Here is a 19,439-nt window from a genome sequence, read left to right as displayed (position 1 = left end):
CCTGGGAAACATAACAAGACTATCTTAAGAGGGGAGAGGAGATGCTGAGGAAATGACTTGGTGTTTGCCCCCATTACCCACATACAAAGCCTGGAGTGGAGACATGATATTAAAATCACAGACTGGGAGGTCACTGGCTTTCCAAGGCTGGCTTCCCAATGAGCTCCAAGCCAAGGAGAGACCCTATCTCCAAAGGATGAGGTGGCACCTGAGGAATGACATCATCTGGGGTTGTCTTCTAGCCTCAACACCCGTATGCTCGCGCACGCACGCGCACATACACACACACACAGAGAGACAGACAGAGACAGACAGAGAGAGACAGAGACAGAGAGACAGAGACACACAGAGAGAGACAGACAGAGACAGAGACACAGAGAGATAGAGAGAGAAGAAAAATTTTTCAGAATCCATCTAGCTAGATCCATAAACTATCTCAAAAAGTCCAAAGTTTACAAACTAACAGAAAGTATCTGAAATAAAAGCCATGCAGTGGCTCATGTCTGTAAACCCAGGTACTTGGAGAGGACAGGACTCAAGGGCACAACCTCAAAGCACAAACCAGTGTAAAGGGGAAATTACACTTACTGATTGTTTTTTCAAAGAAAGTTCCACATTTGCTATTTACACAACCTAACTGAAAAGAACAAAGCTTAGCCATGAGGCTCCAGGACCCAGCACACCCAGACAGAGGAAGCAGGCATATGTCACCCTCCTCCGGCCAGGCAGCCCCAAGCCCCACAGTCTCTAGTTTGAGTTTGGAATTCAGTTGCTCCACGAAGGGACCTAAGGCAGCCCAGACTCAGGAGCACAGTCATCCCACCAAAAGTGGCCTGGTCCAGTCTCAGGAGCACAGTCATCCCCACCAAGTGCGGCCTGGCGCTACCTGCCATCGATGCATCAGGAGCACAGTCACCCCACCAAGAGCGGCCTGGCGCTACCTGCCATCGATGCATAAGAAACTGACAAGCACAAGAAGATCAGAAGTAGCCCCACCCAGTGACTTGAAATTATAGATCTGACAAGATCCACATGGAATCAATCATCAAACAGCCAGTTCACACCACTCGGTGTTTCAAAACGTCTTATGAAAGCAGACGCACCCTGCTCCTCTCTGCCTCTGGAGGGTGTATCTCTCCATGCCTGGCATTTCCCAGGAGGCTTAGCTAACTAACCCCACTCCACATCTCAGAAAAAGGCACAGAGGATCTGTGAGGAGACACTGGGAGCCTGCAGAGAAACAGGCTGAGAAGAATGAGAATAAACGAGCCAACCGCCTCATTAAAAACAACCATTTTGTGGGTGGGAAAGTAAACCCAAACTCCTCTACTCTTGCTACCTCACTATTTGTATAAATACTCAGATAAAAACCGTGGGTGCATGCATGGGTGCTTCTGTGTTTGTGCTGGAGAGATGGCTTGGGCATTAAGAGCATGTGCTGCTCTTGCAGAGGACCCACGTTCTGTTCAGCAGCACATTCAGTGGCTCTAACTCTGGCTCCAAGGAGATGAACGTTGTCTGGGCTCCATGGACACCAGCACTTACACACACACATACACATACATATACACGACTAAAAATAATACAAATTGTTCATAATATTGTAACTAAGCGTAGTGGCACATATCTATAATACCAACACCCAGGAGGCTGAAGCAGGCAGTGTGCCAGTCCAGGCCAGGCTAGGCTATGGGCACAAGCTTCTCATCTTCAAATAAATATATAGATACATTATCTATGTACATAAGATTTATTCTCAACCATTTTGCTTCACCATTTATAATCACACAGGGTTGTATTCTGTTGGCTTTGTTTGTTTGGTTATTTATCTATATGTATTTATTGTAAGTATGTGTCGATGTATATAGATACGTGTGCCACAGTGTACCTCCGAGGGTCAGAGGACAACTTGTAGCAGACAGTTCTCTTCCTTGACCATACGGTTCCTGGAAATCAAACTCAGATAATCACACTTGGCAACAAGCTCCTTCACTGTGCAGCCATCCTGCCGGCCCTCTGTTGCCTTAGTAAACTTTTACCTCTTCTGCTTACACTGTATTCTCTCCATAAGTGCATCAAACTCAACAGATCCCAGTCAGCAAACCACTGTGCCTTGGCAAGCTGAACCTGAGATCTCATCAGCACAGTGGGTGAGATACAGCAGGACAGTCTCACATCTGCAGACACATGGCTTCTATGGTCCCGAATCTCAGAGGGAGGAGGGCCTGGTCTGGGGGTTAAACCTGGACTGGTGAGACCAGTGACCCTCCTTACTAACTGCCTGTCACAGAGATCTGGCACAACTTCAGGAGTCCGTTCCTGGGCTCAGTCTGTGCACACAGCACATCTCTTGAGTCTTAGCTTCTCAAACGTTGCAGCATGTCACTGCTCATGGCTAATTTAAGAATTCTTTGTTCTATCAAGAGAAAGCCTGCAGTTGAACGGGATGTGCTCTGTAGCTACAATCTTGGAGCTAAGATGCAAACTGATGAAGAGCTGGGATTTCAAACCACACACAGGAAAAACCGCTCCAATTTTTAGCTGAGTCATCTTCCAGTGACATGAAAAGTTAACTCACTGCAGATTCCAAGCCCCTATTCTATTCTATTTTTTTTTTTATAGTCTCTCTGTCTCTCTCTCTTCCTTCCTCCGAGTCCCCTTCTAACTCCAGCACTCCAGAAGTAGAAGCAGAAGGATCAAGAGGGATAAGGCCAGCCTGAGTTACTTGATGACCTTGTCTCAAAAGATAACAACAAAAGTCTAAATGCCACACATAGCCAGAAGATGGGGGTGCAGCATTCAGCCACAGAAAGCTACTGTCAAAGCAACATCAAGTTGAAACTAAATCAAGCAAAGTCGAAGGCAAGCCAGGGAGAAGCCAGTCTCAGGTGCACAGGCTGGGCCAGGCTTCAGTGGTGGTCTAGACTCATATACACACAGCAAAGAAGATGAGAGGTTTTTCCGAAATTAGCAATGATCTCAAACATCTATGCCATGCCACTGATAACCAGCGACACAACAAAGAAAACCTTCTAGCATTGAAAACAAAACATAAGCACACTGAGCGTGTGCAGAGAAAAAAGATGGAGAGGCTGCTCTTTCCCCACGAAGAATAACAGAAAATCACTGCCGTGTGCACGGGCCGTCAGTGGAAGGCAGCCAAAACTCAAGAGAGGAAAGTTTATACAAATGTGCCTAGCCGGCAGACTTAACTGATAAAACCATGCTATTTCTGGGTGTTTTTCATGTTTATGGCATTACCCGCTTTTAGTATTTGTAACATATTGTATGTATAATCTCTCATTCTAAATATTTACTTCTTTACTAAAAATATTCAAAGACTCAGGTAAAAATAAAAAGGAATCAAATGGAATAAACACGACTGGAAATGATCAGCAACAGGCTTGGAGCAGGAGCCTGCTACAGCACTGGCCCGGCAGCACCAGGCTCTGCGGTAACCAACTGCCCTAAAACAAACAAACAAAACTACCAACACTGTAGGTTTACAGGAAGTCCTACAGAAGAGTATACTTGGGGGACACCTATCAACACTCAAAACAAAGGATATACACTTGCACAGTGCACTTAGAAAAGAAAACAATTAGAAGACAGTACACCATAATAGGACACAGAGAGCTAAAACCAGAGATTCAGGAGTTTATCCACATCTGGAGAAAAACAAACCACACCACTTTGAAAAGGAACCCATTCAAGTAGACAAAGCAGCCACAAAGATGGGGACACCCTATTGGACCTCAGTACCAAAAGACAAAGGAACAAAGTCTGCAATTCCAGGAAACAAAAATTTGGGTCAAGAATCTCATTCTGGGTCTGGGCATGCTGAGCTACACGTGCTTGCACAGTGGGCCCTGGGCTCCATCGCCAGCACAGAAACCAAGAAGTAGAAAGAGGTTGGGGGATGGGGGGAGGGAGTGAAGGAGAATAGGAAAGGAAAGAAAGAAAAGAATGATATATTAAGACCACATTCAAACATTCTCAAACATGTTTTTAAAAAAAATTACTGAATGTGGGGCAGGAGAGACAGCTTAGTGGTTCAGAGCACTGACTCCTCAAACAGAGGACCTGAGTTCAATTCTCTACCCACATGGTGCCTCATAGTCCCAGGGGACCTGATGCCTTCTTCTGGCCTCCATGGGCACTGTGAAAACATAGTACATTGACACTCCCTCAGGCAACACACCCATACACATAAAATACTTATAACAAACACATCAAATCTTAGTAACATCAAGTTTCTAAAATGTTATGAATCTTAAGATGAAAATCATGGTGCTGTATTGATGAAGGAAGAGAGGCAGAGAGGCAGAGGGTCTGGCTCCTCTCATAACAGACTTGAAAAACAGGCCAGGTGCAGAAGCTCACATTGTGTTCTGTTGGTAGTGGTTTTGTTTTTGTTTTTGACACAGGGTGTCACTATGTATCCTTGGCTGGTCTGGAACTAGCAACATAGACCAGGCTGGCCTGAAACTCTTAGTGATCCACCTGCCTCTGCTTCCTGAGTGCTGACACTTAAGGCACGCACCACTACTTCTAGTATCCGGGATAGCTAGGCAGGGCTACTTCAAGTTTGAGGCTAGCTTCCACTACATGAGGCTCTGTCTCACAATGAGAAGAGGAGAGGAAAGGAAAATCACTGTGAAAACATTCTGTCGTTCTTTTTCTGTTTTCCAGCTTTAACAAATTCTCTTGTGATGAGAAATGTTTCTCCAGGTCCAGAGCTGCCCTATTTTACTCTCTCGTTTCAGTTCTCCCTCTCGCTGTAGTTAGTACCTGTAAACATGGCCAAAACCCCACACTTAGAGGAGCCTTCCTGCCCAGCCTGCAGCCACTTTTCCAACCGCTCCCCCTACCGTGGAGAGAACCGTGAAGTGACAATTGCAGGCTTCCACAATGCTTCTGCTGGCAGATGGGGGCTCTAAACAAATACATTGACCTTTATTCCCTAAGCACTTTACTGCTAAAAGGTTCATAACAACAGCTATCAATTCTGCAAAATTTCCAATCAGAGCTCTTCTTAAGCTAAATTCTTAAAGAGTAACTTCTACTACTTTGTATCATTTCAGGAAATAAGAAGGAACTGACCAAGGAAACAGAAAGGGCAGGCAGAATCTACACTACCAAGAGGAACTTACCGTCACAGCAGCTACTCGGCGAGGCTGGGTCACTCCGACCACTCGTCCTTCCGCTGTCCAGCCAGCTTCTGCCAGGTACTGCAAGCAGAACCACAGCTGGATTCCTATCTGATGCCACTGTTCCAAACAGCCCTCCCTCCACGTAACCCTGCACTGTACTAAGTCACCAAGAAAGGAAACAACACAGGTATACTGAGGCATAACTGGGCAAATTATTTGACAGATGACAGGCCTCAGGCTTGGTGACATTAGGACATTACATGCACATCAAATCTGATAGAAGAACCAAGAGACAGATTAAGCATAGAGACTCCCTCTTTTGAAAATATAATAAATTGAAAACAACTATTAACTTTATTATTAATCAAAAAATCGTAAGTTCAAAAGTTTAACAAGAATGTCTGAGAGGAGATCACAGTAATGATAGGAAAGGCCATCCCCAAGGACAGAGTCCTCCAAACTGCAATCTGCGCGGCAGGACATTCGAAAGGGCTCACCTGTGGAATCTGGGTGCTCTTCCCACATCCTGTTTCTCCAACAATCACCACAGTCTGATAGTTTTCTACCAAGTACAAAATGTGGTTCCTAAGCTGGGAGAGAATAAAATGACATTGTAATCAACCGTATCTTGTCTCAAAAGACCAAGAAAACATACTTAAACTGTGACATAAACTGTTTCCAGAAGAAAGTAAATTTAAAAAGTAAAACAACTATCAAAATGTGGCTCCAGCTCTCTGGTGCCATGGTGTCATGGTGTCAGCATGAGCCAAGATGTATATGGAACACCTATAGAACATGTGAACTCTCAACTCGTCAATTAAAGATTTTCACCTATAAGAAGTAATACTGCAAGCATACTAATACACTCACACACCAAAATATAAGTAGTAATGCTGCAGGCTTATTAATATGTGCACACATGCATACACACACATACACACATGCATACTTAAAAACCGAGCATGAGGGTGTACACTTGTAATCCCAGCACCTACAAAGTAGAGACAGGAGAATCAGTAATTCACGGTCATTTTCAGCTACATTACAAATTCAATGCCAGCCTAGGCTACAAAAAAAAAAAAACAACAACAACAACAAAAAACACACAAAAAAATCCAACAGCCTAAATGGTCATCACAATAGGCGTGTGGTTAAATGAAATGAAACACTCTCAATAATGAAACAATTTGTGACTGCTTAAAAGAACAGATGTTTATAAGATACACTAAGAAAAGAAAGCAAGGAACAGACTACTGTGAATGATGTGTGCACAGTGTATGCACATGTGGGGGGGGGAATGTAACTGTGCACATGTGCACAAGGGTATCCGGTGTCCTGCTCTATCATTCTGCACCTTATTCCTTTGAGACAGGGTCTCTCACTGAACCTGGAACGAGGCTGGCAGCCAGCAAGCCCTAGCCATCCTCCGGCCTCTGCCCCCAGGGCACCTCAATTACCACACTGTGGATGTTCTGTGGATGCAGGGCTCTAAACTCAGGCCCTCTGCTTGCACAGCCAGAGCCTCTCCCACTGAGCACTTCCCAGGACTCTAGGACTTGTTTTTAAAGAAGAGGAGATAACAGTGCTGATCCATGGAGGGGAAAAGGGTGTGGAAAGGGGGTGTGAAAAGCTTTGGGTTTTAGACATTTATGCATTACCTAATTAAAAATTAGGTTTTATTTGTTAGTATGGGAAAGTATCCAAACCAAAGTTCACAATAAAACATCCACAAGTAACTGAGTCTCCTATGCCCACTCAGTGGGAGCAGGCCTGACTACTAAACAGCCCCAGAAAATCCCAGTGGTCCATTTGCTTAGCTTCAGAAAGCATTCTGAACTCCTGGCTGATTACAGAGGTATTCCACAATGCCTCATTCAGAGGAAACCTGCCAGGGGCTCCCTCTCTGATGGGGGTCAGCTCTTCTATTGCCATACCATAGAGGTGCCTGGTACGGAGAAGAGCTGGGATGCTGACAGGTTCCAGCTAGCAAATAAGGTCCTGGTGACTCAGGGCTTCTGAATATGTTACAACTGGATGGAGATATGCAGTCCTTAGGTCTTAATAGCAAAGTCTTCTAGGATCATTTGTTAATAATGAAGACTCCTAGCTCTACCATCCAAGCTTCTAAACAGTGGAGCCAGGGAGAATATAGGAACCTGCATTTATACAAAGAACACACAAATAAAATATGATTCAAAAAGGAGCAGGAAGAGGAGGAAAATTACACCATGTGGTAGTGGTGCATGCCTTTAATCCCAGCACTCAGGAGGCAGAGACAGGTGGATTTCTGAATTTGGAGGCCAGCCTGGTCTACAAGGAGAGTTCCAGGATGACCAGGGCTACACAGAGAAACCTTGTCTCAAAAAAACAAAAAGAAAAGAAAGAAATTGAAAGAAGGTAGCATACACTGTTGGAGAGGACCTATGAAGAGCTAGTGAGTCCAGGTGTGATGGCACACCTACAATCCCACACCTGGAGGCTAAGGCAGGAGGGACTCGGGGAGGGAAGGGACTGGAAGGCCATCTGTTCAGATTTGGTTTGGCATTGAGTTCAGAGAGGAACAGGAGCTGCACTTGACCTAGGAGACTCCAGCAGGGGCTGCATTTATAGAAAACCAGACAGCACACACAGGATGATCTGGACAGGAAGCTTCATATGCTTTAGTCTAACATGGCCAAACAGCTGGTATGGAGACAGGGAGACAAGGAGACACTGTCACCAGGCCTTGTGAACCTGGGAATGCCCGTGAGGACAGGAGTGCACGTCAGACAGGGGGCTGGCAGGCACAGATGCCTTTCACAGCAGTGTCCATACCCCACAGGGAACAGCTTCAGAGGGAAGTCACGGGGAGGCTGCCTCGGAAACGGGCTGAGGAAAGACTGGTGCTGCTTCAGTCAACTTCTGTCCACTGTGGCTGGGGAGGCTGGGACCAAGGCCAAGATCTTGCAGTGCCTGGCTAGGCTCCACCACAAGCTTCCTAAAGCTACCTCACATTTGGTCTGAGCAGGAGGAGAGCGACACTGTCCTCCTCCCCGTCTACATCCATCTTCACATCTTTCAAGCCTCCAACAGCACTCAGGCTCAGCTTAGCTTCCCATCAGTAAAGTGGACCTTAGAGTCCCTTCCCTTCTCAATAGGCTCAACTTGTTTTTATTTAGGTTTCATCTCACTTACACAGTTAGAAAATGATGGGCAGAGAAAGGTCAAGGTCTGCACTCTCAGTAAACAACCACTTCCTTGTACTTGGGTAGTTCGAGTCACCTTATAAACACCACACAGGTGACCTCACAGTAATCCTACAAGGCAGGTGCTATTGACCCATATCACAGGTAAGGAAATGGAAGCTTACAATGGTGGAGGAAGGTCACCCAGCACATGACTGGTGGAACAGGGAGGGACCCTGAAGTCTACTCCAGAGTCTTGACACTTCATCATGACTCAAAAATGGTGCCCCTCAGTGGTAAGAAAGCAATGGTCATCTCATGTCCTGAGGGTCCCACACATCTATCCTAGTCACATACAAGGGATAGCTCTAGTCACCTGAGGATAAAGCCCAGACACTATTAGGTTGACTAAAATGTTTAAGGTCACCTGAAACTCCAACCGAGGCGACTTAGCTAAATTAAGAAGACTGCTGTTCCACATCTATGTGGAGAAAAAACACATTAGTAGAAGGGTGTTACCAGCAGTGTCTAAGTGAAAGGAACCCAAGTCTTAGTGGGGCTGGTACCACAGCAACTCAGGAGACTGAGGAAGAAGATCACAAGTACAAAGCCAGCCTGAACTACACAGTAAGTTCAAGGCCAGCCTAAGCTATTTGGCAAGACCTTGTCTCAAAATAAAAAAGAAAAGTGTTAGGGATAAGACACAGCTCAGGGGTTGAACACTTGATGGCACATCTTAGATTAAATCCTCAGCACCACAAAAAAAAAAAAAAAAAAGAAAAACAAACTAACAACAACCAAACAAACCTTGACATCTTCCATCCAGCCCTGTGCAGCAGAAAGATCAGTGTATACATGCTGTTGGCCACGCCCACACAAGTCATTCCAGAGATACCACATGGAGGCAAAGTTCAAACCTCAAAGGCTCCAGAGGCTGAAATCCATATTCACCATTCACCAACAACATTTAGCCACCTGTGAGCCTACTTTCTTTTTTCTTTTTTTTTTTTTTTAACATGGCAAGGGTCAGCCATGTGAAGCTGCCAACAGATCCATCAACGGGGCCCATGGTACGGAAGAACTTCAGTGAGAGCAAAAAGGTTCTGAATGTGCTCAAGTTCACGCACTGGCCTCTAGTGAGCTGACTATTCGCCATCTTAACTGTACTCATAATGTGGCGTATCTGGTAAGCCCATAAATCCCAACACTGTCTCATTAAGGATTAAGAGTACCTTACGATCTTTTCCAAAGACAGATTCTTAAATTACCAATTAACCCTGCTAAATACATCTTTTAAAAGAAAGAAAAAAAGTGGCCATATGTTGATAACATGTTGGCTTGGAAGTTCACTGTGTTACTGTGTCATTTTCTGCACTGGAAAGTGTTTGTAATTGAAAGAAACGAAAAGGAAATGAGAAATGCCTTCCTGGTCCTTCCCATTTCCTGATATGAAAGATCTAAAATAAAAAAGTCTTCAGGACTTCCTAGTCTTAAGGGGTCCGTGTTTCCTGCCTTCCTCTCTTCCCCTCTCTCCCTCTCCCAACACAAACACACTGGCACAGGCGTAGGGCTCCTGAAACACTGTAACTTGTAGAACCACTCAGTGACAGTTCCTTCAGTGGCAGGCTCATGGCGGGCCCAGTCAGCCGTACCTTGAACACAGGCAGCTTCTGCCGCTGCTGCTCTATGGAAAGCGCAGCGTAGGGATTGTAAATGACGGGCGTCCCAGAGTTCTCGGCGACACTCTGTCTCTCTTCAGAAATGCTGACACCTGGCCCCTCTGTACCTGCAGCAGAAAAAAACTGTTCTTTAGATTCCGGTGTGTTAAACAGAAAAGAGTGTGTAAAAGTTATACATTTTCTTTTTTTTATAATTTTTTTTAAGATTCATTTATTTTATAAGAGTACACTGTCACTGTCTTCAGACCCACCAGACCAAGGCATCGGATCTCATTACAGATGGTTACAACCACCATGTGGTTGCTGGGAATTGAACTCAGGACCTCTGGAAGAGCAGTCAGTGCTCTTAACTGCTGAGCCATGTCTCCATCCCAAGTTGAACATTTTCAAAGCAGATATACAAAGGAAACAATGCTTTTGATTTCAAATTTATAAAACTTTGGAGTTTTAAAAGTTTAAAAAAAAAAAAAAAAAAAAAAAAAAACAACCTAGGGAAGTGCCTGCCAGAACACAAAAGAGTCATCCCTGCAAGCTCCAGTGCAGAGTCTAGAACAAAGAACAGAACAGTCCTACTGGGCCATCTAGAACTGGGTCCTACCAAATTCTGAACAGAGTGAAAGAAACCCAGTGGGAATCTGCCAAAGACAAAGCCTGTGGACCAGTAGGCAAGACTCATGAGAGTAGGAACCAGGAGCTTAGGCTGCCGCCTCCTGCCTTGCTCACCTCTGCATCTCTTAACAAGTTCAGGCCTGAACCTTCAGGCCAAGGGGTAGTTTCTCCACAGGCACCAATGACTTAGAGTTCAGCCATCCAGCCATCCAAGCACCTATGAACAAGACAGACTGCAAATGCTTCCTGGCAAGCACTGCTTGCTCTAAGCACTAGAAACCAGCCCCCGGCAGCACGGATGCAGATGACCCTCATGGATTCACTGCCTCTCATCTCACACGATGCCTCCCAGTAACTTGGTATAATAAGAATGACAGGTAAACGCCGTGACTAAAATGAGATGAATTTGGAGCTCCAGGTGTGTGTTGTGTACAGCAATGAGGGTGTTCTTTATATTGGACCATGGGGGACTCACATCCCCTTAGATGCAAGGCCTACCCTGATCCAACTGCCCACAACTGGGGTAGTTACATGGGAAATAGCAGTCTAAGAAACGCTGCAGGGCAAATTAAAACTCAGACAGCCACAGCATCTTGCTCAGAACAATGACACATCAAGAAGGCAGATCCTATGGAGAAGTTTAGGTCCCATATGATCAGCTTTTCTTTCTTCTCATGCCAACCGGCCTCTGTGATACAAGGTCAGAACTTGGTTAAGATACAACTGAGGCTGGAGAGATAGCTCAGTGGTTAAAAGCAGTTATTTCTCTTCAAGAGCACCTGGGTTCAGTCCCTAGCACACACAAGGTGACTTACAACCATCTGCCCAACAACTCCAGTTCCAGAGGGTCTAACGCCCTCTTCTGGCTCCATGAGGACTAAGCACATGGACAGTGCACATACACACATGCAGGCAAACATGCAACATATAAAATAAAAATAGCCGGGCAGTGGTGGCACATGCCTTTAATCCCAGCACTTGGGAGGCAGAGGCAGGCAGGTTTCTGAATTCATAGGCCAGCCTGGTCTACAGAGTGAGTTCCAGGACAGCCAGGGCTACACAGAGAAACCCTGTCTCAAAAAACAAAACAACAACAACAAAAAAAAAAAAAAAAAAAACAAAAAACTAAAATAAAAATAAATCTTTTGGGTTTTGTTTGGTTTTTTTTCAAGACAGGATTTCTCTGTGTAGCTTTGGCTGTCCTGAAGCTCACTCTATAGACCAGGCTGGCCTTGAACTCAGAGATCCAACCACCTCTGCCTCCTAATTGCTCGGATTAAAGGCCTGTTTGAACTTCCCTCCAGAAAAAATAAAACAAGAATATGATTCATCTGAACAGAAGATGCTGGGTCTGCAGACTCCTAAAAGCAAGTTCAAGCTCAGCAGCTTTCATCTCCAGCCCTGTTCCAGGTTCTTCCAGGAACACAGCTGCCAAAAAGCAGGTAAGTGGGGCACTGCTACATCTGCCAAATGCTAATCTCCCTTCAACCAGAGAACAGACAGAACAGGGCCTGGACCAAAGCCTGGGCTGGAAAGCAGGTTTCACGTCCTCCTGTTTCCATTACTACATCCCATTTTCCATCTTAAACTACATCAGAGAACACTGTATCCTCTTCTGCCCTGTTTTTGTTCAGAAAACCCCTTTTCTCAAAACATTTAAACCATGCCATTATGTCTGGAGAATCTGAATGCTGTTCCTGTGAGTCCTGCATCCTCCCACACACTGGTTCACAGCCCTCAGGGGAACCTCTCTTGTCTAACCTACAGCTGTTAGGAACTTTTACAAGAACAGCTGCTGTACGGATACATGAGCTTTTCTTCTCCTTACAAAAGACGCCATTCAGCCAAACAGGAACCCCAGGCTGCTTACACACCCCACAGCCCACTCTGTTTATGGCAGTCTTTAAATTGGGAGTGTGTTCCATGCTTAAGGAAGTAGCATTTTTGCAATTTTCAAAAATCATTAATGCTTTCATTTCCCCATCTGTAAAACAAGGCTGACAACAGCACCCAATTCAGAATCCCTTCTAGGGTGTTGGATGCCCTAGAGCTAAAGTCATAAGCAATTGTGAGCCACTCAGCATGGGTGCTGGGAACTAAACTTGGGTTCTTTGCAAGAACAGCAAATACTCTGACCAGCCCTACAGCACAATTCTTACCATGAATCAAGTGGGGAAAAAAATCCTCAAGCAGCTCAATAAAGCTTTTGCAAGGTACATGGACACCCACCATTAAATACTTACTGAGTGAGAAAATGAAAATGGACAGGCCCTTCTGACCCATGTGTGCCAGAGAATAAAGTGAACATTCTTTTCTGGAAAAAAACTCAGGCAGATCACACAAGATCAGTAGACCATACTACTAAGTTAGAGATCACAAACTGGTAATTTAACCTCTCCATTTACATTATGACTAAACAGTTTAAAATGGTTATTGTCGTTACTGGTTTCTGATGGGGAGATGTTTCTTGTCAGTTTGGTTTTATTAGACAGGGTCTTGTTATATACCTCAGGATAACCTGAAACTCACTACAAAGCCCAGGCTAATTTTGACTGTCAATCCTCCTGCCTCAGCCTCCCAAGTGCTGGAAATACAGGCGTGTACCACTACACTCAGAAAAAATATTTCATTTAAAACATCAACCAAAATTTTCCCATTTGAGAGCCAAGTTTGGCCAAGGGTCTGTAATCCCAGCTACTCAGAAGCCTACTGCAGGAGGATCACAGGGTTAGTGCCTGCCTAAGCTAAGGGGTAGATCGTATCTTTAAAACAAAAAAACAAAACAAAACAAAAAAAAATATCCAGCAACTCTGAACCCATATCTTAACAATCAGGTAGAGTGTGGTACTGCACATGCAAGTTCTGGTGTACCTCTTCCCAGTGTACACATCTGCCCCGTACACACACAACCCTTCAGTCCACCACATATTAGTCCATTACACACTTCACCGTATGTAGTTTGTCTAAAAGGCCCCTGTAGTTATCAGAGCCTGTAACTTTGTGCCTACAGAACCTGCTTGTGATTCCAAGATCTGACCTTACACTCAGCTCCAACCACCCCCCTGACCTGCATTTCCCACAACCCATTTCGTATCTGGAACTTTTTGCTCATCTGTGAGAATATCAACTCACCAAAGAGATGCTGTTACTAGCTGATAAAATGCTGTAGGTGTAAGTGACTTCCCAGGGCTCAGGACCCACTGAAGCCACTCAAATCTCAGTGAATGAAAACTGTATACCTGGGCCAATGGATCCCAACTAGTGATGCATACTAGAAGCCCCCCAAATGTTAAAAATACTGCTACCTAGTTCCTGAGTTCTTGACAAGAACATAAGGACTGAAGTTTTGTTTTTGGTTTTGTTTTTTTTTTTTTAATTTTCCAAGTGATTCAACAATACAGCAAAATTTGAAACCCACTTACCTAGGCCATCACCCCATCCAGACCCACTTACCTATACAGTCACCCCATCCAGACCCCACTGAAGTAGGCGGTCACCCTGTCCAGAACACAAGATTATCGCTGTCTTTACTTTCTCTTCTCTTTACCTCTAAAGCATCTAATGGGCCCCTCCTGTCAGCTCCCAGGCTAGAACTGAGGTTCATCATCCACCCTGGATTTTAGTAGCAACCTCTCTTAGGAGTAACTTCTTAACTACATCACTGCTGGGTTTGTTAAAGCAGGGAGCTCAACTTTTTAAAATTTACTTACAGTGTGTGTGAGAGAGAGAGAGAAAGGAAGGGAGGGAGAGGGAGAGAGGGACAGGCAGAGGGAGGGAGAGGGACAGGGAAAGGGAGGGACAGAGACAGAGAGAGAGAGAGAGAGAGAGAGAGAGAGAGAGAGAGAGAGAGAGAGAGAGCACACACACATGTGGAGGTCAGAGGACAACTCTGTAGAGTTGCTCCATCCACCCTTATATGAGTTACGAGGATCAGGCTAGTGTCATAAGGCTCTCACAGAAAGCACCTTTGCCTCTAAGCCATCTCACTGGCCCAGAAGCTCAAATTTTTTAACTCTCGAAAGACATTTCAAGATGAAGTCCCTTCTTACCTTTCCAGCATCATCTCCTGCCACACCCCAAAATATACCCACATACATACCACCACAGTACTCCATTATTGGAGGTTTAGAGACACCCTTAAGATACAAATCCTTTCAATGACCTGGAGAGCCATTCCCTACCTCACCATAAACAAACCATAACAAACTTGCTTCACCCCTTAGTGTTCACTCCAAAGAAATTACCATCACCTCGACGCAGTCAATTCTTCACGCTGAGCTTTCCCTCCCTCTCCTATGCTTTCCTATAATTATAGTAGCTGTGTATCTAGTGCATGTGCATTTAATCCTCACAACAATCCTATTATGACAAATTACCAATAAGGGAGAAGAGAGCACTTATGTGGCTCTGCAAGTCACCAAGTTAATAAGGGCAGGGAAGGCAATGCAGTCCGGTACTTGAGGCCATCCTCCTTATCAGCACCCCTCCGGCCTTGCTTGGCATCTCTTCTCACGGACATGTGACTTCGGAGTCAATTAGGAGAGCACAGCTTGAGAGCTGGGACCAGGCATGTGTTCATGACCTGACTGACTACAGAAGCGTGCTTTCAATATACTAGATGAACTAAACAATGGGACAGACTTGTAGAATCGTTCCAAGTTCTTTAACCAAAATGGTACCCTGCTCTGAGTTTTGACAACTTATCCAAGCCTCTATTAGACTTAACTCTTGAATAAGTAAATGATAACTCATTACTTGCTGGGGTGAACAATCGGCTGATGCCTGGAAATGCTGAGTCATGAAAGTGTCACCAGCCAAACAAATGAGAGAGACAGGGTATGTCTTTGTGGCCCTGGTTGTCCTGGAATGTAAACCAGGCTGGCCTCAAACTCAAGAGATCCTCTCGCCTCTGCCTCCCAAGTGTTGGGATTACAGCCATGGACTACCATACCCAGTTCAGATTTTTTAAAGAAAGAATTATGTGTCACTTTCGTTGAGTTTATTTCTCTAATATTTAGGCACATGGTCAGATTTCCAGGGACCAGCTAAAACACCCTTTAAAAGTTGTCCCTTGTTGCCTTTTCTGTCTCAAACTATCATCATCACAATACAATGTATACATCCAGATCTTCTGGAGTGCACATGGAGGAGAAAAAGGAAAATATGTAAGAAAAACGAAGGGCAGAGGCTGATACCAGTTAAGAAACAATGGTTTGGTTTGGTTTAGTTTGGCTTATAAGCCAACAAAACAGGAAGAGTGACAGCCAATAGGAAGGAGGGCGTTCACTCTATGGTAAACATTCAGAGTGGGCAAGACCTACCCTAAAACACTGGAACACATTTTCTCTTTTATGAGACATTAAGTCGGACCACATGCTCCTGACTCAACGCCCACGGGACAGGAGTTCGTATTCTGCCCACTTCCCAGGTAAGGGGAACAATGCTCAGAGGAACTGCACGCCTAGCTCAGGGTCCTCCATCTAGTACTGCAAGGCAAAGAGGCAGACTTGAACCTGGGCACTCTGACTCCACAACCCAAGCTTCCAAGTCATTGGGCTGCACCGCCTGTCGACCTCAATGCAGCCCCAGGGCATCAGCAAGACACACATGGGTGCTTCAGGACTCGACATCTCAAGAGGTGCGGAGGAGGATGAGAAACTCGAACAAGGTCACCAGAGTTTCCGACCAGGTTAGGGAGGCCTTGACTTCCTCCAGACCACCGTGGGCTGCAGCATCCACGCGCGCAGAGGAGTGGTGCCCAGCCCTCCCGGGTCAGGCCCACGGGCGGGTCCTCAGGCCGAAAGTCACGTCGCCGCATCTACCCAGGCTCCCTGCCGTGCCTTACCGGGTTTCCAGAATTTCACTGGTCCCAAGGGCGCAGCCATGCTGGGGTGAAAGGTCACGAAGAAGACTCCGCCCTCTAGATCCGCGCGAGTCCCTCAGGGCTCAAGGGGCGTGGCCCGCGAGCAGCCTCTGCCGGGGCAGCGGGTGGCGGGTGGAGCCAAGTGAACCCACGCCCTCTAGCGACGCCCACTGCGGATCACGTGACCCGCAGCTCGTTTTGGCACGTCTTTGAGGGCTTCTCCTTGGCCCACGTGATGCCGCGCGGCCATATTGGCGCAGGGATTGGCTGCTCTACCCTGCCTAGGAGCTCTGGGTTCCCTCTAACTTCTAGGAATGCGCTGCTGGGTTCCCGGGCTGTCACTCACCCGCGTAAGAGTGTGCGCAGAGGCCGGGCTTCCCTGGTGAACTGAGAGATGCTCCTGTTTACACACTGTCACAGCTGCGTCTCTTTTAGTGTCCTTATTTTCATACTGAGAGATAATAGTGGTAACGACCTCCTGCGTCTGATGATTCAGTTAATACTTCTGTGTTCCCAGGAACTGTAGCTTGTTTCCCAGGCGAGGGTGGGGCTGGGTAAACTGTAAACGAATAAACAGAATGATGCTTATTATCAGCAAGTAAAACCGAAATGATACAGGCAACTTGTGATCTTCAGAGAAATGTCGGAAAATGAAATGCAGGAGCATGTTGGGCTGGAAGATGAGACTAGAAATTAAATCAGTCTGGCCAGTGTATTCATCCAGTATGTTCCCTCCAAGTCAACCGTTCATAAATCAAATGCTTTTTTCCTGCCTCCCCACTCCCCCACACACAGCCGACACCCCCCAATCCCCCCAATCCCCGCACATCAAGTCATTGAAGGACTAGGTACATCTTCTCCCACTGATGCCAGACAAGGCAGCCCAGTTAGGGGAACAGGATCTACAGGCAGGCAACAGATTAGAGATAGCCCCTGCTCCAGTTGTTTGGGGGACCCCCATGAAGACCACACCATGAAGACATACAGCCCATGCTTGATCTTTGGTTGGTGGTTCAGTCTCTGAGAGCCCTCAAGGGTCCAGGTTAGTTGACTCTCACTCTTTCTATGGAGTCTCTGTCCTCTTCTGGACCCTCAGGCTTTCCCCCAACTCTTCCACAAAACTTCCCCCACCCCAAACTCCATTTAATATTTGGCTGTGGGTCTCTGCATCCTGTTTCCACTGGCTACTGGGTGGAACCTCTCAGAGCACAATTATGCTGGGCTCCAGGAAGCCACAAAATAAAAGGCTTTAGAATCTATACATTTTTAGAGCTCTGAAGAAAATGCTTCATTCTTTGAGAGAAATGGCGAATTATGGAAAGCTTTGGAAACAAGTAACCCTGATTCGGAATCCTTAGCTTGACCATCACCTGGCTGACATTTAATCTCAGTTGTAAACTGGGTTTTAAAGGTGTGTTAAATGAGATGAGGTACAGAGTACCTTAACATAATGCAAGACATTGCAGGCACTAGGTCAGTACTGGCTCTCATTAGCTCCACTCCTTAGGGAAATACACCAAGCTAGCAAAATCTTGAGTTTATGTCATATTCATTCCTAGATTTGATTTGTTTCCTTAATAATTAAATAAAGTTCAACACATGCTAATCCTTCTGTGGAGAATTCTTCACCCCTGCTTTAAAACCTTCCAATCCTTGAAGGAGCATCTGTAGAACCTGTCTACTTCCACTATCAAACATTCCCCTGTAGAGTAGGACTTACAAGCCAGTTTTACCCTAAGACTTGTGTAAAAGTTAATCTGCCTCTGGTTTTATGCTGGAAATTCTTTTTTTTAGCTGTTTTAAAAAATAATTTTATGTATATGATTTTGCCTACATGTATGTGTCTCTGTACCAAGTGTGTGCCTGGTGCCCATGAAGGCCAGAAGAGGGAATTGGATCCCTTGGAACTGGAGTTACAGGCAGTTATGAGTCACCAAGTGGGTGCTGGAAATCAAACTGAGATCCTCTGGAAGAGCAGTCAATGCTCATAACCTCTGAACCAACTCTTCAGCCAGTGCTGAGAACTTCTTGAGGACAGGGTCTTGTCATATTTTGCCATGTGTTGCCAATTGCTGAAAGTGACTATTGAGGAAGTACATTCTTTGAACACTATGTTTGTAAATTATTCCAGCAGTGTTGGTAGTCTAACCCAGAGCCTTATGCCCGCTAGGCCTTCTACTATTGAGCTATAAGCCCAACACTGATTCTTATCTTTTTATATTTTCATTAAAGTCCTTCATATAGAAAATAATATTCATACCTGAAGAATACCTTTATAGACGTTATGGATGCAAGTGGTAGAAAACCAGCATCAGGTCAGTAGAAATGCTTCATGCAGCAGGAATGGTGGCTTACGCCTATAACCCTAGCACTTGGAAGGCTAAGGCAGGAGGATCCCCAAGAGTTTATGGCCAGGTTGGGCTACATAGTGAGATCCAGGCCAGCCTGGGCTACAGGGTGAGACCAGAATAATGAGTAAAAGTAGTTTATAAATATTTAAAAGTCAAGGACCTAAAAACATCAGGACACGTGACATAGCCAGAACTCTGTGTTCCGATGCCTTCTCTCTCAGCTGTAATGGGGTGACAAGATAGCCAAATCAATATCTAAAATCATTTAAGCATCAAACATTTCAAAAGAAAATTCCATGGCAAATATATCTCTATCTGGCCTGTGTATCCATCCCTGAATCAATCAGCGGGGCCAGAGAATATGATGGCCTGATTTGCTTGGGACTAGATCGCATGTCCCATCCCTAGGGCCAAGTCCAGCCAGCCTCACTAGAACCACAAGGAGCAATGGGAACAGAATGGCTACTCACAAATCTTGGCATGGTTATCTAAGGATTAATGAATGAAGCTAAAATAATCTGACTACCACACCCAATCATGAATCCTTGCACTACGGCGGCCAGCTCTTAAAGAAACCAAACCAGACAAATGTCCCCTAAAAAGATGGTTCATAGAATTGT

General features: G+C 45.4%; 1 protein-coding gene across 3 annotated transcripts in view; it reads right to left on the bottom strand.

The window, feature by feature from the left end:
- Dhx35 (DEAH-box helicase 35) overlaps positions 1-16,626 on the bottom strand; it is a 60,402-nt gene extending 43,776 nt beyond the window's left edge. The window contains exons 1-4 of one of the 3 annotated variants that reach the window (XR_013108950.1): positions 16,451-16,626; positions 9,970-10,103; positions 5,651-5,743; positions 5,154-5,231 (exon numbers count right to left, since the gene is read on the bottom strand). Coding sequence is in view for 2 of the 3 variants with exons in the window: in XM_076930159.1 (XP_076786274.1) it covers positions 5,154-5,231; positions 5,651-5,743; positions 9,970-10,103; positions 16,451-16,490 (345 nt within the window). In the remaining variant the exon portion in view is untranslated. The remainder of the gene's footprint in view (positions 1-5,153; positions 5,232-5,650; positions 5,744-9,969; positions 10,104-16,450) is intronic. The other 2 variants (XM_076930159.1, XM_034495687.2) reach the window with 2 other exon arrangements.
- Positions 16,627-19,439: the final 2,813 nt, after the last annotated feature.

The sequence above is a fragment of the Arvicanthis niloticus genome, chromosome 2 (genome assembly GCF_011762505.2).
Source record: "Arvicanthis niloticus isolate mArvNil1 chromosome 2, mArvNil1.pat.X, whole genome shotgun sequence".
Lineage (NCBI taxonomy): Eukaryota > Metazoa > Chordata > Mammalia > Rodentia > Muridae > Arvicanthis > Arvicanthis niloticus.
This window is presented reverse-complemented; position numbering and strand designations above follow the sequence as displayed.